We start from the raw sequence: 26,776 nt of genomic DNA, 5'->3' as shown, positions 1-26,776 counted from the left end.
TTGAATTGCATTTAATCAGGAGAGCTTGAATCAGAAAAGTTTCCTCCCATGACCTCTACAAGTAAGAATGTTGAATAAAAGTATATTTTAACGTACTTTACCAGTTGTCCGTGTGGTTGGTCCTTTTGGCAGTACGAATGTGAAACAATTTATCCACAGGACAGAATAATTACAAAATTTTCAAAGCGCTGGGAATACATTCAGATTTCTATCAGCTGAAGCATGTGCAGAAACATGTAAACACTGGAACGATCTCGGCAACTATGCATGCTTTTCATGCATGTAGACTGAACAGAAATATAAATGCAACATGTAAAGTGTTGGTCCCATGTTTCATGAACTGAAATTAAAGATCCCAGAAATATTCATTTTTTCACAAAAATCTTATTTCTCTCAAATTTTGTCAACAAACTTGTTTACGTTCCTGTTAGTGAGCATTTTTCCTTTGCCAAGATAATCCATCCACCTGACAGTTGTGGCATATCAAGAAGTTTATGAAACAGCATGATCATTACACAGGTGCACCTTGTGCTGGGGACAATAAAAGGCCACTATAAAATGTGCCGTTTTGTCACACAGCACAATGCCACAGATGTCTCAAGTTGAGGTAGCATGCAATTGGCATGCTGACTGCAGAAATTCCCACCAGAGATGTGGGCAGATAATTGAATGTTCATGTCTTTACCATAAGCCGCCTCCAACATAGTTTTTAGAGAATTTGGCAGTACGGCCAAACGGGCTCACAACCGCAGAATACGCCAGCCCAGGAGCTCCACATTCGACATCTTCACCTGCGGAATCGTCTTAAACCAGCCATCAGGACGACTGATAAAAACTGAGGAGTATTTACATTTGAAGTCAGAAGTTTACATACACTTAGATTGGAGTCATTAAAACTCGTTGAACCACTCCACAAATGTATTGTTAATTAACAATCTATAGTTTTGGCAAGTCGGTTAGGACACCTACTTTGTGCATGACACAAGTCATTTTTCCAACAATTGTTACCAGACAGATTATTTTACTTATATTTCACTGTATCACAATTCCAGTGGGTCAGAAGTTTACATACACTAAATTGACTGTGCCTTTAAACAGCTGGGAAAATCCCAGAAAATGATGTCATGGCTTTAGAAGCTTCTGATAGGCTAATTGACAACATTTGAGTAATTTGGAGGTGTACCTGTGGATGTATTTCAAGGCCTACCTTCAAACTCAGTGCCTCTTTGCTTGACATCATGGGAAAATCAAAAGAAATCAAAAGAAATCAGCCAAGACATCAGAAAATAAATTGTAGACCTCCACAAGTCTGGTTCATCATTGGGAGCAATTTCCAAACGCCTGAAGCTACCATGTTCATCTGTACAAGCAATAGTAAGCAAGTATTAACACCATGGGACCACGCAGCTGTCATACTGCTCAGGAAGGAGACGCGTTCCGTCTCCTAGAGATAAACGTACTTTGGTGCGAAAAGTGCAAATCAATCCCTGAACAACAGCAAAGGCCCTTGTGAAGATGCTGGAGGAAACAGGTACAAAAGTATCTATATCCACAGTACAACGAGTGCTATATTGACATTACCTGAAAGGCCACTCAGCAAGGAAGAAGCCACTGCTCCAAAACCGCCATAAAAAAGCCAGACTACGGTTTACAACTTTACATGGGGACAAAGATCGTACTTTTTGGAGAAATGTCCTCTGTTCTGATGAAACAAAAATAGAAATGTTTGGCCATAATGACCATCGTTATGTTTGGAGGGAAAGGGGGATGCTTGCAAGCCGAAGAATCCCATCCCAACCGTGAAGCACGGGTGAAGCACGGGGGTGGCAGCATCATGTTGTGGGGGTGCTTTGCTGCAGGAGGGACTGGTGCACTTCACAAAATAGATGGCATCATGAGGATAGAAAATTATGTGCATATATTGAAGCAACTTCTCAAGACATCAGCCAGGAACTTAAAGCTTGGTCGCAAATGGGTCTTCCAAATGGACAATGACCCAGAGCATACTTCCAAAGTTGCGGCAAAATGGCTTAAGGACAACAAAGTCAAGGTATTGGAGTGGCCATCACAAAGCCCTAACCTCAAACCTATTGAACATTTTTTGGGCAGAACTTATGCAAGGAAGGAGGCCTACAAACCTGACTCAGTTACACCATGTCTGTCAGGAGGAATGGGCCAAAATTGACCCAACTTATTGTGGGAAGCTTGTGGAAGGCTACCCAAAACATTTGACCCAAGTTAAACAATTTAAAGGAAATGCTAACAAATACTAGTTGAGTGTATATAAACTTCTAACCTACTGGGAATGTGATGAAAGAAATAAAAGCTGAAATAAATCATTCTCGCTACGATTATTCTGACATTTCGCGTTCTTAAAATAAAAGTGGTGATCCTAACTGACCTAATTCAAGGAATTTTTGCTAGAATTTAATGTCAGGAATTGTGAAAAAACTGAGTTTAAATGTATTTGGCTAAGGTGTATTTATTTGGCTAACTTCCGACTTCAACTGTATTTGCAGTAAGCTCCAGGTATATGTTCTAATTCTTCTGACATTCCAGGAACTTGCGACCAAAAACAAGCTACATATGGGCAGTACCAGGAATTTGAAATAATAATAAAAAAAATGGGAAAAACTCTTGAATTTGAACTCTTGAACTTTTGAATCCGGCATCGTTTTGTTTGTCAGTTCATAAACCATGGGCCATGGAATGTTACATTTATTTCACAGTACAAGGGGTGGGTCATGTGAAAATATTTTTTACTTGGGGAGAGGGGTGTTGCATTTTTTTTTAATGACCTCTCGAGATGGCCTCAGTTCGGGTTCGCTTCGGGGGCTCTTTTGATGGGCCTGAGTTTCTTTGGAGTGTTCACATTGCAATAAAAAAGGTTCACAAAAATTGTCTGAAAGTGTGAAAACCCCCTTAAACACAGCAGGCTACCACTACCCCATTCATAGACGCTAACTACCTTTAGTGTATTTTGATGAAGTTATCTTCTTCTCGGAGGGACTTTTGTTAAGACGTTCAGTCTCAACGTGAACATGCATCGCTTGCGGTATGGTTTTGGAAACATAAGGAACCTATCATTCATATCAGCAAGAATTATTTTTCAAAAAATAGAAGGTTAAGTTACTACACACCTTTATGAGTTTAGTGAATCCGCCAGATCAGAGGGAGTAGGGATGACCAGGGATACTCTCTTGATAAGTGTGTGAATTAGACCATTTTGCTGTCTTGCTAAGCATTCAAAATGTAATGAGTACTTTTGGGTGCCAGGGAAAATGTATGGAGTAAAAAGTACAATATTTTCTTTAAGAATGTAGTGAAGGAAAAGTTGTCAAAAATATAAATATTAAAAGTACAAATACCCCCCCCCCCCAAAAAACGTAAGTATAAAGTATTTTTACTTAATTACTTTAACCCACCGCCCACACGGTTATTTCTCCACGTCACAGCGAGTTCACAGACGACGGACAGAAGACAGAGGCCACCAACTGTGCCAATGAGCGATCTATAGCAAGCTCCAAACACTTGTGTGTAATGGAAAAAATGCCAGCAGACACGTGTCTGAAAACGACTGTCTTTATACTGTGGACATGATCATCCACAAACTTGCTGAAACAAAACCAAACAGCACTTTAGTTGTAAATTAAAAGTGCTATATTCACTGTACAGGCCAGGGCACACAGATACGCTAAAAATTCAAAAGGACTTCCTCATTTCTTTTTCTAGGTAAAAAAAAAGAAGCTACAAGTAACTGTGGAAATGCAGTGTGAAAACACACATAAGAAAACAGCACAACCTATGTGTGTGTAATCAAAACAAACTATATTGTACATATGCTTCCCTCGATCAGAAAGCCCTTCTAGTCAATGGGTTAGATGTATATTGCAGGGGGGAAGGTGTGATGAAACACCACTGCTCCTGACTGGGACTCAACGTTTGGTTGAGCTCCTGCAGGGGAGCACCTAGCCAGTCTATGAGCAAACAGCTCCTTACTAATCAAGAACATATCTAGGATACCAGACACTTCTTCCTTGAACCAATGCCTCAGGGAGCATTACCCTAGAGCCCTGGCCAGCACGTTGCAGTTGAAGCGCCTGCACCATCCCTACAGTGAAGCATAGTGGTGGCAGCATCATGCTGTGTGGATGTTTTCAGCAGCAGGGACTGGGAGACTAGTTTGGATTGATGGAAAGAGGAATGGAGCAATGAACAGAGAAATCCTTGATGAAAACCTGCTCCAGAGCGCTCAGGATCTGACTGGGGCAAAGGTTCACCTTCCAACAGGACAATAACCCTAGGCACACATCCAAGACAACGCAAGAGTGGCTTCGGGACAAGTCTCGGAATGTCCTTTAGTAGCCCAGCCAGAGCCTGGACTTGAACCCGATCGAACATCTCTGGAGAGACCTGGAAATAGTTATGCATGGACGCTCCCCATCCAACCTGACTGAGCTTGAGAGGATCTGCAGAGAATGGGGAAAAACTCCCCAAATACAGGTGTGCCAAGCTCGTAGTGTCAATCCCAAGAAGACCCGATGCTGTAATCACTGCCAGAGGTGCTTCAACAATGTACTGAGTAAATACTTATGTAAATGTGATATTTTGTTTTTAAATGTTTAAAAAAAAATGTTTATGGGGTTGGGGTATAGTGGGTTATTATGAGGTATATATATATAGTGTGTGTAGATTGCTGAGGGGGAAAAACGATTTAATCTATTTTAGAATTAGGCTATAATGTTACAAAATGTGGAAAAAGTCAAGGGGTCTGAATACTTTCCGAATGCACTGTATTTTAATCACACAATTCACAACAGTTTGGCCTTTTTAATAAGCACATGATTTTTTCCCCCATAAATTTGTTTATTTTTATTTTTACCATAGACATATAATTTATATAATAAAAAAAAAAAGAAATATTAGACAAATTGCACCTTATACATACAACTGTGTCCAGAGTAGCACACACACACAAAAAGATACAATTGCTCAAGTTGGATTTTTGCTGTAGCACAAACATGAGTTTTTTTTTTGAGCCTGTAAAAAAAACATTAAATATGATTAATATTATAGAAGGAGTCATACACAGGATAATATATCCTTTTAATTACAGGCTTTTTTCCCCCCCTCTTCAATGTACACTCGTAAGCATGATCATAAATACAATATACATACTGTATATAAAAATAACAACAAAACGACAAGAGAAAGCAGAGCATTGCCTTCCAGTGATAGGTACATTCACTTTAGCAGTACGCCAATGCCAGCCTTAGGGTGTACAAATCCCGTGCTTAGTGTGGGTTTTTGACCAGCATGAATGGTTATTTTCTCCCACGCCCCTCAACAACCCTCAGTGCTCCCCTCTCGAAACTGAACTTCTGAGTGCTCTTTCTGATAACCAGGGTCGTATTCATTAGGGCACACCGTAGCAAAAAGCGTTGCGACGTAAAACAAAAACAAGCGGTTCTTATTGGTAGTCAGTTCGGGTAGTCCCTTCCTGTTTCAGTCAGTTTTCTTTCATTCGGTGCCTAATGCATACAACCCAGGTTTGGTTGTGACTGAATCGAGGTGCCTGCTCCCTAAAATACCACCATGGTTCAGCTGCTTCACCCGAATAGTAGACAACAAGCAGCAAGTAAAGTCTCTAAAGGGTTTTGGGACACAGTGGAGAATCTGGATGGAACAACGCACACTGAAGAAGAGGCAAGCTTGTGACAAAACACATAGGGCTACATGAAATTCCCTATTCATTATGACGACTATTCTGCGATCAAGTCCTACACCTTTTCTATGTCAAGACTTTGATTGTGTTGTTTCAGATGTGTCCTTGTTGTATTGCATTGGATGGCAAGTACAGTACAGGAATGGCAAGACTATAATACTGATTTAACTCCAGGTTAAGTACTGGTGAGAAGAGATAGATAGATAGACAGACAGACAGGTCCCCCTACAGGGCACATAGGATATTGCACGGTATAGAGAGTGAGAGTACAGCGGTATTTATCTTACAGTACCAGAGAGTTATCTTCTGTTGAAACACACTGGACAATTGAAACCGATTGCCTTTTCTCTGCGAGGCATTTAAATACACATTTAGCATGGAGTAAATGCTACTGTTCAGGAAGGCCCGGTAGTGAAGTGGATGGAAAGGTTCATTCATATTTTAACCAATGTCAAAATCAGAGGCGAAGGATTTGGCTGGCTCAAAGGTTGTATGGGACATACATAGCAGAGGACTGCGTGTGTGTGTGTGTGTCTGTCTGTCTGTCGTAAAGGTTGGACTGTGTTGACATCAAATGAACAGAGCAGTAGTGATAACCAACCAACCAACCACACACACACACACACACACACACACACCTCTTGGTACAGATAGGCGATAAAAATGTATTTTGTCTCAACAAAATCCCCCTTACCACGCAAGTAAAGCTGACAATAGCCTCAATGGCAACTTTAACAACAACAATAATGAAACACCAATAAAAAGACAAAATAAATTCAAGTCCTGATTTGGTTACTCTTAACACTGATGTCTCAGAACAACGTAGAATTGTGTGTGGGGACGGGGGACAGGGGACGGGGACAGACAAACGACGGATGGAGGAGAAAGGCATTACAATACATTATGGCTGATAAACATTGAACACCGCAGTCGCGGTGTCAAACACAATGGCAACAGTGATGTGATGATCGTAAGTGTCTGAAAGTCAATCCCTTGTTGCACCACATGCATTATTTCACATGAGAAGAAGTGGCACCAACTGAACACATCAAGTGGCTCTGTTAAAATGGTATGTGCTATCAGGGATACTTTGGACGTCCCTACCCCCCATTGAAGTTGAAATAAAAAAAATGGTTACGTTTCAGTAAGGTTTACGGTTATAGTGCGGGTTAGGATAAGGGTTAGTGTTTAGGGTAGGGACGTCCCAAAGATCCCGGATAGCACCAACCTTGTTAAAAATCAACAAAACAAAACGACAAACAAAACCATAACCTGAATCCCATACACTTCACTTTGCAAAAGACTCCTGACAAGACACAGTTATTATAAACACTGGACGACCCAGTAGCACTGGAGTTCCTTCTATTTACATATTTTTAATAACATAATAATAATAGTAATGTCATATTACACATTTATAACATATCACCACAGTAGTCTCTTGAACAGGCATAGGAAACAAGTGTAATGAAGGAGCATGCAGCCTTGTGGAGAGGCTGTATCGTGTAAACTTGAAAGCAGATGTGAGAGTAGCGGAGTGCTTCTTATCAAAATGGTGGACAGTACTCTCAGTCAGTCACTCTGCTTTTGAGTGGCTCAAACCACTTTAGACCTCCACTCAAAAGATGGCGCTGTAGCTTCTATTTTTTTTCCATTCTCTCCAGCCCCTCTGTGCCCCTGAGGCTCCAGCAGGGGTCAAGGGGCTTGGAGGTCAAAGTTTAAAAAGACAGGTGAGTCAAGGCAGCCGCCCTCATCCTTTTCCTCACTCTCCGTCTCTCTCTCGCCCATTTATTCCTCTACAGCCTCCTGCCACGCCTCCATCTTCGTTCCCGAGGCTTCCTATTTCTTTCGTTCATTCATCCCATCTCTCTTTCTCCATCTCCGCTCATCATCTTTCACTTCACTCTCCGTATCTCTCTCGCCATTTTATTCCTCTACAGCCTCCTGACATGCCTCCATCTTCGTTCCCGAGGCTTCCTATTTCTTTCGTTCATTCATCCCATCTCTCTTTCTCCCTCTCCGTTCATCATCTTTCACTTCACTCTCAGCCCACTCCCACCAAGCGGATGGCGCCGAACTGCATCGTGGGACGGCGGCAGACCTCCAAGGCAAGACTGGCACAGGGAAGAAGTAGAGAGGTGAGCACAGCTAGGGGAGGACAGAAGTGAGAGATGGATGCCTACATGGCCCATTCCAGCCCTGTTTCACTCCCTTCCTCCCTTCCTCATACACATTCTATCGGCATGGGGGATAGAAGGCGGTTCGGATGTCTCGTCTCTCCGCCACTCTCCCTCACACCATAAACTCGTTACTGCCATACAGAACCAGCTGTTGGGGCGGCGAGCTGAAGTCAGACTCCCTCCTGTGGCCTTCGGGGGCTTCACGCGGCGAGCTCCTACTCAGCCGGAGGCGGTGGCGACTCTTCACCCCCACAGTGCCCCTCGGGTCCCCCTCAGACTGCACTACGGGGACTCCTAGGCCCGATGAGCAGGAGGCGAGCAGGGGGCCGGATGAGGAGGAGCGGAAGCGGTAGTTGGGGGAAGGAGGGATAACCGAGGAGGAGGGGTGGTAGGAGGAAGAGGAGAGCGAGGAAGAGGCGGTGGACAAGATGGAGTCGACCGAGTCCACAGAGTCGGGTTGTCTCCGGAGGCCGCGGCGGCTCTTGGCTTCAGGCTTCCGGGAGCGGTAGGTGCCTGTCAAGAGAAATATTTGGTTAGAGAAAAGTGTTTACTACACACACACAGACGGACAGGCACGCACCACATATAGAACACGCGCACACACACACACACTCTCCAGTCTCACCAGAGGGGTAGGAGGCGGCTCCCTCATGGTCCATGCTGAGGTTCTCAGAGCTGTCTGCTGTTCCTATCGAGGCCTCCGACTCCAGAGTCTCATCATCAGACGCCCGCGGCTCCAACATCAACATCTCGTATGTCAACTCCTCCCTACACACACACACACGATCAACATGTATACATCCCATCAACACCCTGTCGACATGTGGTCCTGTGTAGGTACGTTGGTAGAGCATGGTGCTTGCAACGGTTGGACAGTGGGTTCGATTCCCAGAACCACCCGTATGTAAAAAGTTGCTTTGGATAAAAGCTTCTGCAAAAATGGCATATATAAGTTGTTCACCAGACAGTATAAGTTGTTCACCAGACAGTATAAGTTGTTCACCAGACGGTATAAGTTGTTCACCAGACGGTGGTATAAGTTGTTCACCAGACGGTATAAGTTGTTCACCAGACGGTATAAGTTGTTCACCAGACGGTGGTATAAGTTGTTCACCAGACGGTGGTATAAGTTGTTCACCAGACGGTGGTATAAGTTGTTCACCAGACGGTGGTATAAGTTGTTCACCAGACGGTGGTATAAGTTGTTCACCAGACAGTATAAGTTGTTCACCAGACGGTGGTATAAGTTGTTCACCAGACGGTATAAGTTGTTCACCAGACGGTGGTATAAGTTGTTCACCAGACGGTGGTATAAGTTGTTCACCAGACGGTGGTATAAGTTGTTCACCAGACGGTATAAGTTGTTCACCAGACGGTATAAGTTGTTCACCAGACGGTATAAGTTGTTCACCAGAGGGTATAAGTTGTTCACCAGACGGTATAAGTTGTTCACCAGACGGTATAAGTTGTTCACCAAAGGGTATAAGTTGTTCACCAGACGGTATAAGTTGTTCACCAGAGGGTATAAGTTGTTCACCAGACGGTATATGTTGTTCACCAGACGGTATAAGTTGTTCACCAGAGGGTATAAGTTGTTCACCAGAGGGTATAAGTTGTTCACCAGACGGTATAAATCCTCTTAAGTCTACCCCCTCCCTTTTCGAACATTCTGTTAAAAATCGCGCAACATTTCAGCGTCCTACTACTCATGCCAGGAATATAGTATATGCATATGATTAGTATGTGTGGATAGAAAACACTCTGAAGTTTCTAAAACTGGTTAAATCACAGCTGTGACTATAACAGAGCGTGTGTTTCATCGAAAAGCGCAATAAAAACTGGTCACTGAAAGCTGAAAATAATATCCATGCGCCAGGGGCGGCAGCGTAGCCTAGTGGTTAGAGCGTCGGACTAGTAACCGGAAGGTTGCGAGTTCAAACCCCCGAGCTGACAAGGTACAAATCTGTCGTTCTGCCCCTGAACAGGCAGTTAACCCACTGTTCCCAGGCCGTCATTGAAAATAAGAATTTGTTCTTAACTGACTTGCCTGGTTAAATAAAGGTAAAATAAAAAAAATAAAAAAAAACTTGCATGTATTGTTTAAAGGACACCAAATTAAATAGGGCCTCGGATGCAATTCCTACAGATTCCACACGATGTCGCCATTGTCGTCATCTGAGAGTTATTTCTTAGTCAAACAAAGGAAAGACATTCCATTTCTTCCGGTCTCCGACAGGATGTTTTGGAGGAGAGATTTTCGACCATGATTTGAAGACGTGGAGCTATTGAATACACATCGCACCCGTGATCATTTTGATAGATTATAAACGTTTACTAATACCTAAAGTTGGATTACAAAAGTATTTCGAAGTGTTTTGTGAAAGTTTATCGTCGACTTTTTTAATTTTAAAAAATGACGCAGCGTTTTAAAACGATGTTTTTTCTGAATTACACAGTTTCCATAGATGGCTATTTTGGGTATATATGGACCGATTTAATCGAAAAAAGACCCAATAGTGATGTTTATGGGGCATATAGGAGTGCCAAGAAAGAAGCTCGTCAAAGGTAATGAATGTTTTATATTTTATTTCTGCTAATTCTTTTGTTTACGTCGCCTTCAGGCATTTTGGGGTGTTGCATGCTATCAGATAATAGCTTCTCATGCTTTCGCCGAAAAGCATTTTAAAAATCTGACTTGTTGGCTAGATTCACAACGAGTGTAGCTCTAATTCAATACCCTGTATGTGTGTTTTAATGAACGTTTGAGTTTTAACGAGTACATTTAGCATTTAGCGTAGCGCATTTGCAATTCCAGGTGCCTACTTGAGACGTCTGCGTCTCAATGTAACAGTACAAATTTAGACCGTCCCCTCGCCCATACCCGGGCGCGAACTAGGGACCTTCTGCACACATCAACAGTCACCCTCGAAGCATCGTTACCCATCGCGCCACAAAAGCCGCGGCCCTTGCAGAGCAAGGGGAACTACTACTTCAAGGTCTCAGAGCAAGTGACGTCACTGATTGAAACGCTATTTAGCGCCCACGCTAACTAAGCTAGCCGTTTCACATCCGTTACACTCACCCCCCTTTTGACCTTCCTCCTTTTTCCGCAGCAACCAGTAATCCGGGTCAACAGCATCAATGCAACAGTACAAATTTAAACCGTCCCCTCGCCCATACCCGGGCGCGAACTAGGGACCTTCTGCACACATCAACAGTCACCCTCGAAGCATCGTTACCCATCGCGCCACAAAAGCCGCGGCCCTTGCAGAGCAAGGGGAACTACTACTTCAAGGTCTCAGAGCAAGTGACGTCACTGATTGAAACGCTATTTAGCGCCCACGCTAACTAAGCTAGCCGTTTCACATCCGTTACATCAAGTAGGATCAACAGGATAAGTTGTTCACCAGACGGTATAAGTTGTTCACCAGACGGTATAAGTTGTTCACCAGAGGGTATAAGTTGTTCACCAGAGGGTATAAATTGTTCACCAGAGGGTATAAGTTGTTCACCAGACAGTATAATTCGTCTTTCCTCAATTCCTTATGTCCTCGCCTCGTTGTCAAAACACATTGGAGGAGAAGGTCCAAGGGCAGGTACCGTTTTTTGAGAAAGCCCCCTACAGTACTAGAGTTATAGTTAATAAGAGATAATAAGGACGACATGACAGGCTTACTTCTCTCTCTGCAGGCTCTCGATCTGCTCGGTGAGGACCCTCTCCTCTTGCTGCATGGCGGCCTGCTGCTGTTCCGTCAGCCCTGGCTCTGCCCCCTCCTCCCCAGCACTGTCCCCGTCCACCGGGACCGCTCTGGGGCTGAGGGGTGGGGAGGGCGTGTGGTGGCTGCTACCCCTCCGAAGACCACCTTTGCCCTATAGGACACAGAGCAGAGGGCTAGTTAGCATAAAGGCTAGTCTATGAGGTAAGCTAGGCTATTTGGCTAGGCTACGGCAGGCCATTAGGTGGTTAGGATAGAGGCTGATGGAACGGTTAACATCCGACTCAGTGTCATGAAGACAGGTTCTACTAGCAAACACACACACAGTGACGACAGCCCGAGAGATGAGCATTCAAGATGGTTGGACAGTAAAACCCACAGCGAGGGACATGGTTGAGGATGGTCTTTTTAACGTCGATTTCTCAGACCTGCACAAAGCAACTGAATATGCATATTTTCTAGAATATGTTCATCAAGTTCTGATTAAAAACTACTTTGTGAGTGTTATAAAACCAACAAACTGTAGCACAGGCACGCACGCAAGCATACATAGGTGTGCATGACCTTTTTAGGCTGCATGTTATGATGCGAAGCAACAAAAAAATAAAGTTCGGTCAAGATGCAAATAATGAAAACATAAAACAAACAAAGCAAGCTCATTGGTTATTTGAGTGATAATGCCAGAGGAGCCAGTGTTTGGAGGATATATTTGCACGGGTGTTGCGCCGAAAATCCCCCCCCCCCCTTCTAATTTCCTTAATATTGTGGCTAGAATCAAATACTTTCTGTGGCACACATCAGAGTCAAATGCTTTCTATAGATAAACTTCATGTCAGGATAGGCAACTGAAATGAATAACTAATGTGTGCGTGTTATATTAAACATAGAGGAGGCAGAACATTTTGGCAAACACACATTTCAGAACAACTATTGATGAATTATGCTTACACTTTCAAAAATACTAGTCGACTAAGACGTGACAGCTGACAACTTTTGTCAAAGAGATTTATTTATAGACTAATACAAATCAGTAGCGGATTAAGGTACGGGCGACATGGGCAGCCGAGGGCATTATCACTTTTATACAAAGGGTTACCAACATATTCAAATAATGATTGACATATGTTCATTAAAAACGTTATTTTTATGATTTTTTTTTCATACTATTTCATCCTTACACAAATCTAGGGTTGCTACTCAGCCCGGCTTGTCGGTCGGTCGTTCGTTCTATCGGTTCGGTTGCCAGAGACACGACCCAGTCCTTCAGTCTTTTTGTTCTGTATCTATGGACGTTGGTTCTAAATGTTCCATTGCAATACTGGCTGGCAACGTTCTTATCCCTTGCTTGCTAGCTAGCCAACTACGGCTAACTTACAGTCACGTCAAACAGTGCAGACAGAATAACAACAGTATCTGCATTTGTTTAAGCTGTTTTCTAGTGACATTTATTTGCATTAATCCATAGCAATGTGCTAATGAGGCGCGATTTCGCCTAGCATAGAAAACGTGTTCTCTCATCAGGACACTGTTGTTCGGAGGAACTAGCCAACAACACAGCTAACACAATAACTTCAAAGTGAAACTGGAAAGACTGCAAATGAGCTGCACTTCGTTGTACCTTTTTTTCATTTTTTTTGTATATATCCATAAATATGATGCCAGCTGATTCATGATTTCGACTGGCTGAGAAATGCTGCATGTCTGTCTCGTCTCGACTCCCGAAACGTTCATTATTATGGGACACCTGGAGATCTAATTTGAATATTAAAACAATGTTGCAAATGTCGGAGACAGACAGCAAAGTTTATACAAATCTCAGCTGTTGAAAACAACAATTTAGTTTAAAAGAAATGTGAGATAATGTAAAGATGCTTTTTATAGTGGAGATCAAGTTCAGAAATTGCCTGGCTGGGCTGATGAGACAGTGGATTGCGCAGTCAGATGGAACAGAGTAAATGGTCATTTTACGTCCGATTTAGAGGTGGTAACTTGTGGAATAGACATCAGCTAGAATGCGGTTTTAACCAATCAGAACTCAGAATCTAAACACTGCCCTATCTATCCAATGGACGAACCACAGCTCTCATTTCTCTCACATGACCTAGTAATGACCGTTGATAGTCATGAATGAATCATAAAACGGTTTCAATTAACAAATAATAAAAGGTTGATATTTATTACAAATGTATGACAAATCAACGGTGCGAGGATAAGTGACAAGCTGAGAATATTAGTTGGCCGACTTTGGTAGACACAAATACAATCTTCTGTGGACAAGAGATATACACTGAGTGTACAAAACATTAGGAACATCTGCTCTTTCCATGACAGACTGACCAGGTGAATCCAGGTGAAAGATATGATCCCTTATTGATGTCACTTGTTAAATCCACTTCAATCAGTGTAGATGAAGGGGAGGAGACAGGTAAAGAAGGATGTTTAAGCCTTGAGACAATTGAGACATTCAGAAGGTGAATGGCCAAGACAAAATATTTAAGTGTCTTTGAACGTGGTAAGGTAGTTAGTGCCAGGCGCACCGGTGTGAGTGTGTCAAGAACTGCAACGCTGCTGGGTTTTTCATGCTCAACAGTTTCCCCGTGTGGATCAAGGATGGTCCACCACCCAAAGGACATCCAGCCATCTTGACAACTGTGGGACGGATTGGAGTCAACATGAGCCAGCAACCCTGTGGAACGCTTTCGACACATTTTAGAGTCCATGCACTGATGAGCTGAAGCTGTTCTGAGGCCAAAAGGGGTGAAACTCAATATTAGGAAGGTGTTGCTAATGTTTTATACACTCAGTGTATAGAGAAAGGGAGAATGAAGAGAAGGGAAGAGAGACAGAAGGACGGAAGAGATAGCAATGTGAGGGCACGTGGACTTCATAGCATGAGGGAGGTGCCGACTTGCTGATTGACTGCGCCACAGACAAATGGGCTGACAGGACTGGTTGATTGACAGCACCACAGACAAATGGTCTGACAGGACTGGGTGTGATCTCATGGAGTATATACTAGGAATACATACCGGGGTGGCTGTGCGGGTTATGCCAATAAACCTAACAGCGATTAGTACAGGTTTCTGGAGTGGGGGGGGAGGAGAGAACAGGGTTAGGGCTGAAGCCTAAACACTACATGGTGGTATTAGAAGGAAATGGAGGGTAGGCCAATTTTTATTACAACCAATTGCACTCAAATGAACTTTCATATGGTGGTAAAGTGAAATACTTCTGGAGATTAACTTAAATCATGACCCATGAGGTCATGGCCGAAATCACAGCTAAAGTAATTTCATAATTGAGTGTAATGTTCGGATCACTGGGAGAATGTTGGAGAACGTTGCATCCGGTGAGAGGAACTAAGGGCTAAAGATTAGGTGAAAGTTCAACCACTGGAAGATGGAGAGGGAAGTCTATGATGGCCTCAGTCACATTTGTCCTGCCTGGGACCCCTGGGTCATTTTCATTAGGGCATGCAACAGAAAACGCTTAAATGTTCTGAAATTAAAATTAACGTTTTTTTTTTTATATTGGACAAGTCCAGGAAGTCCCTCCAATTTTTATCCGGTTTGATGGCTAAAGAACACGACCCCTGGTGTCCTGGTGCCTTACCATGGACCTCCTGATGTGTGTCAGTCTGCTCTTGGCCTTGTTCTCAGCAAACTCCAGACTGTTGATGTCCTTCAGTCTGGCCCTGTACTTATTCATCTGCTCTCCAATGATCAGCTCCACACACCTAGAGGAGGATACACAGAATGAGCAACCAGTGAATAACGTGGCTTGTCCTGTTGCTAAGTCTATACTTTATAATTGAATCTGTCTGATAGGAACAGGATTCACAACAGAAATAACACATGGACTCTTCTGATGAATAGCAATTGGGTGTGTGTCTGTTGTCAGTGCCTTGGTATACACACACTCGCAACTATCGAGTGATGGTGGGTGTTTGTGGTGTGTTTTGTTCATTCTAGTCTGAGTCGTACGCGGTGGTCTTGCCGATGTCCTGGACACTCTGCAGGGGGTCGATGGTGTCGGGGCAGCGGAGGATGCAGGGGGCGAAAACTATGGCCAGGGCGTTGGCCGACATACGATTGGTGTCCTCTTGCAGAGTGATCCTGGAAGATCACACACACACACACACACACACACACACACACACACACACACACACACATCAGAGGAGGTCGCAACAAAGAACAGATGTCAAAACTGGAACACAGTGGATAACAACCTCCCAATTATCCACCCTTCTCCCACGCACCCATTCATGGATTTAGAAGCATCGGCTTGGTGTATTGACTGGAGGGAGTTTCCGATAGTTAAGTCCATGACGGAAAGTGCACACTTTGGAAGAAGGGGACGGAGAATCGGGAGGCATCCAGTGAGTCTCCACATCCTGCTTCCCGTGGGGTAACGTGACCACTCACCTGACCAGGTGGAAGATGAGGCGCTCCAGGGTGCTCAGGTGGGTTCGGCTGAGCTGGTCAATCACAGAGTACACCCCACGGATCACTTCCCGCTTGTCTGGCTGGCCTGCGTGGGGGAAGCCACGTCATACAAAAAATATAATTACTTCCTGCTTTACTTCTATGGGTGCAGTCAACATGGCCGCCGGTGGCACCCGTCACCTTCTTGAAAGGGAATGTATGTTCTAGTATTTGTATTTCTATGCACACACAACATACCTTCATCCATTATATCATCGTCATATCTATTATATTATATCTACACCTTCGGGGCATCTATAAAATGGTACAGAGGCCACTTTTAACCATTACTACACAGTAACATTGTAACAAATACCAATGTGGTTACTTCTGACCCCAGTTCTTACCCATGGCTCGGAGGAACTCCTCGTAGAGTTCAAAGGTCATCAGAGGGTTGGGCAGGTCGCGGAGCCACTGTTTGAGCACGCTGGCAATGACATGGATGTTGTAATCGTCCAAGTTCATGCTGCTCACATCTGGAGTTGGAGGGCAATGGGAGACAAAATTCAAAGATTTTACTGAGTTACAGTTCATAGAAGGAAATCACTCAATTGAAATACATTCTTAGGCCCTAATCTATGGATTTCACGACTGGGCAGGGGCGCAGCCATGGGTGTGCCTGGGAGGGCATAGGCCCACCCACTGGAGAGCCAGGTCCAGCCAATCAGAGGGAGTTTTTCCACACAAAAGGGCTTTATTACAGACATAAATACTCCTCAGCACATCCCCCACTCTCTTTTATTTCAGCTCACGAAACATGGGACCAACACTTGACATGTTGCATTTATATTTTTTGTTCAGTATAAATATGACTTAAATACTATAGTTGGAGTAAACATTACAACTGTTAAACTCTTTGCTACGGACACAGTGCTTTCGATCCGGTAGTGTGAATACCTTGGACGTGGTGTCATGGGAACTGTTAACACAAGCTGTAATAGTAGTGGCAACAGCCTATTTTCATTCTAGGGCATACAGTTTCTAAAATAACCTCCCTGTATCCTGTCATTATATTAACCAATCAGAAAACCTATAGAGAGTGCGGTGACCACGGCTCTGTTGTCCCTCCCCGGTTTACAACATAACCCTACAATCTACGGTAACTGGAGCAGGACCCTGTCAATCACACCTGTGTCCAGCCCCTGCCGGAGCTCCTTGATCTTATTGGTGGAGCCAGACTTCCTGAAGATGCCCTCGGTGTAGAGGCCGTGCATCTCAATGTAGTTGATGAGCTTCTCCACCACCAGGGGCACTGTCCTCTCCTCGCTGGTCAGACGAGACAGCTCCACGCCAAACTGCCTGGACGACAGTTCCGGGTCGTACTACACACAGAAATAGAGAAAAACACACACGGATGGAAGGACGGACACACAGAAATAGAAGTTGAGAAGTACAGGCAAACAGAGGAATTTGTTTAGGCTATTTTACAGCTATTGTAGCTAGCTACTTCACATGCTGATACTGATGTTGGTTTTATTGTGTGTAGCTACACTTACTAGCTAGCCTGTGCTTCAGTTGTAAATCGGCAGGTGCCGAAACAAAAAGTGAGCGCGAGAGGGGGGTGATCTGGGGAGCTCTGAAGTACCGGAAGGCATAATAAACATTTTTTTTATAATAAAGTATTGCCTGCATAGGGTTGCCAACTTTCCCATATTAGCCGAGATGCCCCTTATATTGGGATAAATTAGTTTGTCCCATATGGGACCTCCCATGTCTCGTATATTCATCCAATCCCAGTATAGCGTAAACGCACCAATTCTGTTGTTGTTCGGCCGATTTGGCATATCAAGGAAATATGGATAAACCTTCAAAAAAGAAAGGACTGCAGCTACAACAAACAATGGGAGGCAAAAAAAAGACGTGGGTTAAACCCGTCAGTGGTGACTCGACGAAAGCTTTCTGTACTTCATGCCGTCGGGAATTCTCAATTGGCCACGGAGAGGAGAATGACCTAACTCAGCATGCGTCCACAGAAATGCACAAGAAGGCCGCACTAGCTAAAGGTGCTAGCAATATCGGTGCATTTTTCCTAACGTCTACTGTGGAAAAAACGGGAAAAAAATCGCTGCAAGTGAAGCCTCGTATGTGTACCATATGGTTACACACGGACTCGGCTACAACGGCACCGACTGTCTTGTTAAGCTCAAAGGTGCCTTTATTTCATGACTCAAATGTTGCGAAGAACGAAAGCTGAGATGATTATACAATTCATGTTTTAGGACCAAAGACAGGGATATTTTGGATGATCTGTCCCCGATCGAAGGTGAGCCCGTGCATTTCGCAGTGGCCAGTGACGCCACAAACAAGGGAAATAGAAACATGTTTCCAGTGTGAGTGAGATAATTCTCTGTCTGAGTGTAGTGCAAGTTACATGACTTTTATGAAGACCGTGATGAAACTGTAAATGGCATACATCAAGCTCTGATGAACTGTCTGGAAAAGCACGAACTGGATATTAGACACAGCACAGCCTATGCAGCAGATAACGCCAATGTCAACTTCAGGAAACACCACTCCGTTTTACCAGTTATTGAGCAGTGCCAACAATCGCATTCTGAAAGCTAATTGCCCAGCTCACATAGCTCATTATGCCTGGAAGCACGCCTGCGGTCAGCTGTCAGTGGATATTGAGACAATTGTTTTAAAGATCTACAGCGCTTCTCAGTATCTGCTTCCCGAAGAGAGGAACTGAGTGCATTTTTTTTGCCTTTGTTGACGTTGAGTGGCGTGAAATTCTGTGACATGTTTGCATCTTGGCTCTCTCTTCATCCAGCTGTCGATCGTCTCCTGCAAATCTGGCCAGCTCTTACTTCATACTTCATGATCCCTTGGGGAGACCTGTCCTGTGGCACTGAAGAGTATTTTTGAGTAGGAAGAAAAAAACGGAAGCTGCTGAGATTTTTCCACAACGCGGGGGTGTGTTTTTGAGCAACTCGTAAAAAAAACTGGAGGAAACAACACTCTGCATCACAGCTGTTTACTAGGAAGTCCAAAAGTTCAACATGAAGGTGCTTCAGCGGAAACAGAACAGCTTTTTTGGATGCCAGACCAAGCAGCTGATGGACAAACAAGTGTCAGCACAAAGGTCCAAGCGGCAACAGGACTTTGTGAAGTTCTATGACACTGTCATTACATACATTGACAAGTGGTTTGATTTCTCACCAGAACATTGTAATGGTGAAACTGATCGGCCTCTATGAGGAGCTCTCCTTCACTGACCTGGAGCAGGTGGTGGTGGCCCTCAAAATGACAGAGACAGTCAGTATGGACCAACTCTATGAGGAGCTCTCCTTCACTGACCTGGAGCAGGTGCTGGTTGCCCTCAAAATGACAGAGACAGTCAGTATGGACCAACTCTATGAAGAGTGTTGTGCCGGGAGGAAATACAGAAAGCCAGACAGGATGCCACAAAATCCACCAGTGAGAAGTGGGTGGCAGTTTTCCAAAACCTAGGGAAAGCCAACTTGATCAACATGTTCAGGATTGTCTCATTTGTCCTCAGTGTGCCAGGCTCAAATGCCTTTGTAGAGGATTCTCTCTCTGGTGACCATTTAATGGCCAGACTCCAGAAACAGTTGCAGCACAGTGACAAATCGGATCAAAAATGAACTTCAATATCTGTGATCTGTGACTTGTCATGTAAGGACTTCTCTCTGGCTATGCAAAAGGACAAAGAGGACTGTTGAATCAGTCAAGAGCAGCAAAAAATATCCATGGAAAAAGTAGACTGAGTGACTCATTCCCCTCTTTTCCTCTTTTGCATTTTAAATGTTTTTGTTTTTGTTTTTTTTGCTGTAAAGGTCCAAATTGTGATTTCTTTGATCATTTATTTTGAGGTTTATTCACATAAACTGTGTCATTATGTAAACTTAAGTAAAGCTATAGACTAAAATGGAATATAAACATGTCTTGCCTTTCCAATTGAATAAGAATATACAGTGTATATTCATTCACACAACACCATACCCACACCACATAGGTTTATAGGCCTAATCCTGGTGTAGTATTCTGAATGATTTAATTTCTTTCTGAACATACAGCAGTAGACTGCAGCACGGTTCCCACGGATATGATTCTATAAGGAAATAAATGACGAAGTGCTACGCTGGAGAGCTGCAGGCTCGTGTCTATCAGAGCAGAGGGAGGGGGAGAGATCATAGAAAGTAAATCTCATCATTGGGGCGGCAGCATTGACTAGTGGTTAGAGCATTGGACTAGTAACATTGGACTAGTAAAAGGTTGCAAGTTCAAATCCCCGAGCTGACAAGGTACAAATCTGTCGTTCTGCCCCTGAACAAGGCAGTTCCTAGGCCGTCATTGAAAATAAGAATTTGTTCTTAACTGATTCTGCCTATTTAAATAAAGGTAAAATAAATCCTAGCTCTGTGTGAGATAGACTAAAGATGTGCTTCTCTCTCTTCTCACGGCAACATGTTGGTCTCAAGGCTACAATGTAGAGCCAACCATGAGCCCAGGCCTGACCTTAATTCTTATCCGGCGCAGGCTGAAAATGTACGCTTTCACATTATGTTTTTTAAGGGGGGAGGAGGCAACTCGAATGAACCCTGATTGCTTTTTAAAAAAAAATTACATGGCAAACGGTGAAGATTATTTTTCATGCCACGAGACGCACAGGTTCCGGAACGAAACAGTCCAAAACTAAGAGGAGCCAAATTAAGCACTACCTAGCTAGCTAGCCAGCCCAAAGAGAGAGCATTGCATTATGGGTTTTGTAGTCGACTTGAGCTGCAACAGATTTCCTCAACGATTTTCACATTGCTACCAACCTTGTTATAACGACAACATTTGTTCATCATTTTTTTGATTGGTTTTCCCCATATTCGTGTTATTTAACACTGTTAATCATAGGAATTAGTGGTTTGGATGGATTATCCCTTTAAAAACTACATCATCCCTGCAAGTACTTAATTGTCTCTTGCCTGATACTCTATTCCTTCTTTACATTCTTAATCATGAATACACAATAGCCTCTTACCTTTTTGCTACATTTCGTGGTCATCCTAGAGCAGCACTTTCTATGGCAGGCGTACCGACACACTGCCGAAGAGGACACAAGAGTCAGACACTCTATCTCTATACCCTTACCCAACCTATCAACGCTAAGTCTCCAACTGTCAACAAGCAATCTGCATCCCCTAACCTTTAAGCAACGTTCTAGCAATGCTTCGTGTCCAACCACAACCCGTCATTCAACAAGCAGACCACAAAAGGCTTAAATATAGAGCAGGCAGTCTGGAGAGAGAAAGCTGCCAATGCCTGTGCTCGAGTGAACATTAGAGAGCGGATGGAGAGGAGATAGATTTATGAGAACAGCTGGACACAATTTGATTACAGACACTTAAGAGGCAGCACAGGAAGAGGGTGTGTGTGTGTGTGTGTGTGGAGTGGAGTGGAAGGGTGGTAGCGTGTGTGTGTGTGGAGTGGAGTGGAGTGGAAGGGTGGTAGTGTGTGTGTGTGTGTGTGTGGGGGGGGGGGGTTGTACATGTGTGTGTATGTAATGGTGGGAGTCTGTGTGTGTTTGTATATATCAGTGGAGGCTCCTCCTCAGAGGAAGGGGAGGACCATCCTACTCAGTCAATTTCAGAAAAATGGAAATAGTGAAACATTTAACAAGTTTAGATACAACTATACTAAATATATTCACGTAACAGAAAAGTATTCACACCTTTTACTTTTTCCACATTTTGTTGTGTTACAGCCTGAATTTAAAATTGATAACATTTAGATTTTGTGTCACTGGCCTACACACAATACCCCATAATGTCAAAGTGGAATAATGTTTCATTTTTAAAAAACAAATTAATAAAAAAATAAAAAGCTGAAATGTCTCGAGTCAAGTATTCAACCCTTTTCTTCATATTTTCAAGTATGGTGGTGGCTGCATTATATTATGGGTAGCTTGTCATCGGCAAGGACTGGGGAGATTTTTTGGGAGGCGATGAAAAGAAACAGAAACGAGCTAAGCATAGGCAAAACTCCTCCAGGAAAACTTGAATCAGTCTGTTTTCCAACAGTAGACAAATTCACCGTTCAGCAGGACAATAACTTAAAACACAAGGCCAAATAAACACTGGAGTTGCTTACCAAGACGACATTGAATGTTCCCGAGTGGCCTAGTTACAGTTTTGACTTAAATTGTGTTGAAAATCTATGGCAAGACTTGAAAATGGCAGTCTAGCGATGATCAACAACCACCTTGACAGAGCTTGAAGAATTTTTAAAAGGAATAATGGTCAAATATTGTACAATCCAGGTGTACAAAGCCCTTAAGAGACTTACCCGGGAAGACTCATTGCTGTAATCGTTGCCAAAGGTGATTCTAACATGTATTGGCTCAGGGGGTTGAATACTTCTCTAATCAAGATATTACTATTTAATTTTCCATAAATTCTTAAAACATTTGACTTTTTCTTCCATTTCGACAGAGTATTTTGTTTAGATTGTTGACAACAAAAAAAGACAATCAAATCCAGTTTAATCCACCTTTGTAACAACAAAATGTGGGAAAAGTCAAGGGATGTGAATACTTTGTGAAGGCAGTGTATATCAAATCAAATCGAACTTGTCACAAATGCGCCGAATACAAAAGGTACCTTACCGAGAAATGCTTACTTACAAGCCCCTAACCAACAACGCATTTAGAAGAAAATAGAGTTAAGAAGTATTTACTAAATAAACTAAAGTAAAAAAATCTAAAAAGTAACAATAAAATAACAATGAGGGGGATACAGGGGATACCGGTACCGAGTCAATGTGCTGGGGTACAGGTTAGTCGAGGTCATTTGTACATGTAGGTAGGTGTAAAGTGACTATGACTAGATCATAAAACAGCGAGTAGCAGCAGTGTAAAAACAAACAAAGAGAACAGTCTATGACTTGGGTGACTGGAGTCATTGGCCATTTTTTTGTGTGGAGTGTAAGTGTGGAGTGGAACTGTTAATGTGTGTGTGTGAACTCACGTTTGCAAACGCAGGCCCGGTCCATCATCCAGATAAGAGAGGAGCAGTATTCGCAGTAGGTGGGGATGCTGTACTGGGTGGACTTGAAGATGTGCCCATTGTGCTCCTCAACCTACAGAGGGTGATAGAGGGGCTCAACTCAGTTTGCCATAAAGATAGAGCCATCAAATGCATTACAAAGCGTAGAGATACGGTATAGAATATAGTACTCACAATGTCAGGTTCCTTTTTCCTCCTCTTCTTGCGTTCTGGTTTGGGGGCCTAAGAGAACAGGAGACAGACAGACCAGTGACTAGTCCCATCAGGCCTTCGCCCATCAAGCCTTCGCCCACCCATCCATCCAACATGCCATGCACCCACCCATACATCCAACACAGTGTTAACGTTGGCAATCTTTTTTTTACATTTAGTCTAGTCTTCATCATTTTGACTAAAATATCACTTAGTCACATTTTTGGTCATTTAAATAACGACTAGGTGTAGTTATTGTTAAAAATGACAAAAACATTGGGCCATTTTTGTAAACTAAACGCCCTTCATTTGTCACATTTGAGTCAAATCGCATTTGTATTGCCTCGTTAACCTATAGTATGCACAAATCACTGACTTCCATGTGCACACACATACATAGCCGTGTCCTACCAACATATTTTTCTGCATAACATCCTATTCTCTTCCCAACAGCAGACATATGACAAACACATCTAGGAATATATACAAATGATCTAGCCATGTACATTCCTAATTCAGCCTACATAAATATTGCACAATAAATACACAACAAACTGACACATACAAGCCCAGAGACAGAGCGAGAGAGAGAAGCACAATCACCAGATGGTTGGTGCCGCAAAGCAGTATGGGGCTGCACCTCAGTCGCATCATTGCCTTTGGTTATCAACGTTCCACGGACGCCGAAGCCACATTGATGTCCAAAAGTAGAACGACAGCTAATGACCGTTTCGCCCAGTGATGTAGTCAAGTCACTAAACCTAGAGTCCGAATCGAGTCCCAAGTCCCCTGTGCTCAAGTCCGAGTCCCCAATGGTCGAGTCCCTATGGCTGGAGTCCTGGTCCAAGTGCTGAGTCACTAGGTCCACATTGACTCAAAATAAAGTTATTTAACCAGTCCAAAGGCACCTAAACACTGCCAGACCATAGTGTAGTGGCAAGAGGAATTTAGTCAATAAATTGTTTGCTATCTCTTACTTTCTTTGTGTGCCACCAAATGTTTACGTTATAGGCTACTGGTAATGTTAGTAGGGGCCACGTTCCATTGCAAAACTTTCTTGATGTTGCAGATGGAATTCCATGAATAGAGCCAATGTTATTCCCCGGGGAGAACGACTGCCCCCGCGCTCATTGAAGCCACAGAAGTTCAAGGCCGACCACGGTACTTCAGGCATTGTTAGCAGAAAACAGGATCCCGCGTGATAGTGAATAGGCAAATGGCGATCTTCGTGGTCAACATTTGTGTAAATAAATACAACATTCGAAGACAATCATGGTACCATTAATTGCTTCTAATACACCAGATGTATGTCCTTGAACCGATTATTTTAAAAATAATCAAACACAGAAGACGTTTTAAGGATAATTGAGTTGCTAATGGCAGCCTACAGAGCCTATCTGAACGTTCCAAAATGTTGCATCCTGCTGTACGCGGCCCAGTAGCCTAAAACGGTTAAGTAGCCTAGTTCTACAATGGCCAGCAATATGCTTTATGAATGTAAAACACGACCCACCAATGTACGATAGAAACAAAGAAACAGCATTATGGGCATTATGGGTCTTTTGAACAGAAAAACATACCTAGACTGTTTTTTTTTTCTCTTAAACTCAATGCTGCTATTGTTTCAAATTTCGTGAAGCAGCTTGTGTTTTTTATACCCCTTTTTCTCCCCAATTGGTAGTTACAATCTTGTCTCATCGCTGCAACTCCCGTCTGGACTCGGGGAGAGGCGACAGTCGAGAGCCGTGCGTTCTCCGAAACACAACCCAACCAAGCCACAATGCCCACTTAACCCGGAAGCCAGCCGCACCAATGTGTCGGAGGAAACACCGTGCACCTGGCGACATTGTCAGCATGCACTGCGCCCAGCCCGCCACAGGAGTCGCTAGTGCGCGATGGGACAAGGACATCCCTGCCGGCCAAACCCTCCCCTAACCCGGACGACGCTGGACCAATTATGCGGCGCACAATAGGTCACCCGGTCGCGACCGGCTGTGACAGAGCCTGGACTCGAACCCAGAATCTCTAGTGGCACAGCTAGCACTGCGATGCAGTGCCTTAGACTACGCCACTCGGGAGGCCCTAGCTTGTGTTTGTTAACCAGGCAAAGGGTAGCTATTTAGAAGGCTGGTGGTGATTGGTTTGCTACAGGGAAGCAAGAGAGTTGCCTGCACAATGTGTATAATCGAAAGCAGGGCCGGAGCGGCGCCTGTCTGCCTACACCCCCTTGCCTACTCCCCTGCAGCTCACCAGCTGATGTAGGCTGTGTGTGCCGGGTGTCGCATGTCCTTCGCACTGCTGTCACTATTTCTGTTGACAAAATGAACACTGATCCAACATGCCATGCATCAGCTTGTAAGACTGCTATAGGATTTCCATCTCAAATGGGACTGACCTGTCGAAGCACATTCTAAAAAAACAACACACACGCATTGACACATGTACGGACGCAAGCACACCCACCCAGCCAGCCAGCCAAAATCCTTCCACCCGCTCACACAAACCCTACCTTGCCGATGGTGCTGTCCATGGGCTTGTACTCGGTCATGAACTCATCCAGGAAGACCTTGAAGGTGTTGACCCAGACCTTGACCGGCGACTCGCTCCAGTCCCTCTGCTCCAGCCGCATGCTCTTCTCCAGGATGTGTTCAAACAGGGCGTACAGGTCCTTATAGCGGATACTCTTACCGTCATCCATCTGGAGGAGAGGGAAAGGGGGAGGAGGAAGAGATGGGGGGGGATTGGGATGAGGGAACGAGGAGAAGAAGATATTAGCGGGAAAAAAGCCCATATGTGTTACTGCAAAGAGTTTTGAGATCTTGTGAGAGAGTGGTATAATGCAATTGATGACAGTACTACCGTCTAAAGTAGTATGGGACAGGCAGAGATGAGGAGGAAAGTAGTAGTGAGGGAGGCAAGATTACAAAAATCGATTCATGTGCTACAATACAGTCAGCCACTGTCCAAGTAAAAATGCATCCGTGGTCACTGACGGTTGTGATTGGGGTGCCCAGTACCTTGAGGCCCACTGTAAAAGTGATCGTGACCAGTGCCCAAGAAAACCAAGGTGGCATGGCCAAATGACTATCGCCCCATCGCACTTTCATCATGAAATGCTTTGAGAGGTTGGTCATGGCCCACATCAAGGCCAGCATGCCAGGCACACAGGACCCACTCCAATTTTCTCTTTGGACAAGAGGAACACCTATGTGAGAATGCTGTTCATTGAGTACAGTTCAGCATTCAACACTATTGTTCTTTCCAAGCTTGTCACCAAGTACAGAGCCCTGGGTCTGGGCAGTACCCTCTACAACTGGATCCTGAAGTTCCTGATGGGCAGATCACAGGCTGTGAGGATTGGCAATACCTCCTCCACACTGACTCTTTACACAGGGTTGTGTCCTCAGCCCTCTGCTGTACACCCTGTTCAGATACGACTGCGTGGCTTTGCACGGCA

At 43.9% G+C, this 26,776-nt stretch overlaps 1 protein-coding gene across 23 annotated transcripts in view; it reads right to left on the bottom strand.

Annotated features, from left to right (window-relative positions):
• Nucleotides 1-4,779: 4,779 nt before the first annotated feature.
• myo9ab (myosin IXAb) overlaps nt 4,780-26,776 on the bottom strand; it is a 225,961-nt gene continuing 203,964 nt past the window's right edge. For 15 of the 23 annotated variants that reach the window (XM_036950868.2, XM_090202543.1, XM_090202493.1 and 12 more), the window contains 13 exons: nt 25,829-26,017; nt 23,302-23,349; nt 23,089-23,200; nt 21,105-21,166; nt 17,238-17,430; nt 16,456-16,584; nt 16,049-16,154; nt 15,605-15,736; nt 15,234-15,357; nt 14,651-14,704; nt 11,582-11,775; nt 8,531-8,673; nt 4,780-8,418 (listed from right to left, as the gene is read on the bottom strand). In XM_036950868.2, coding sequence (XP_036806763.2) covers nt 8,018-8,418; nt 8,531-8,673; nt 11,582-11,775; nt 14,651-14,704; nt 15,234-15,357; nt 15,605-15,736; nt 16,049-16,154; nt 16,456-16,584; nt 17,238-17,430; nt 21,105-21,166; nt 23,089-23,200; nt 23,302-23,349; nt 25,829-26,017 — 1,887 coding nt within the window. In that variant the 3' untranslated portion in view covers nt 4,780-8,017. The remainder of the gene's footprint in view (nt 8,419-8,530; nt 8,674-11,581; nt 11,776-14,650; nt 14,705-15,233; nt 15,358-15,604; nt 15,737-16,048; nt 16,155-16,455; nt 16,585-17,237; nt 17,431-21,104; nt 21,167-23,088; nt 23,201-23,301; nt 23,350-25,828; nt 26,018-26,776) is intronic. The other 8 variants (XM_090202505.1, XM_090202549.1, XM_090202554.1 and 5 more) reach the window with 2 other exon arrangements.

This window comes from Oncorhynchus mykiss, chromosome 2, assembly GCF_057628025.1.
Source record: "Oncorhynchus mykiss isolate SJ-2025 chromosome 2, ASM5762802v1, whole genome shotgun sequence".
In the NCBI taxonomy this organism is placed as follows: domain Eukaryota; kingdom Metazoa; phylum Chordata; class Actinopteri; order Salmoniformes; family Salmonidae; genus Oncorhynchus; species Oncorhynchus mykiss.
The sequence above is the reverse complement of the archived record's forward strand: the minus strand, read 5'-3'. Positions and strand labels throughout refer to the sequence as shown.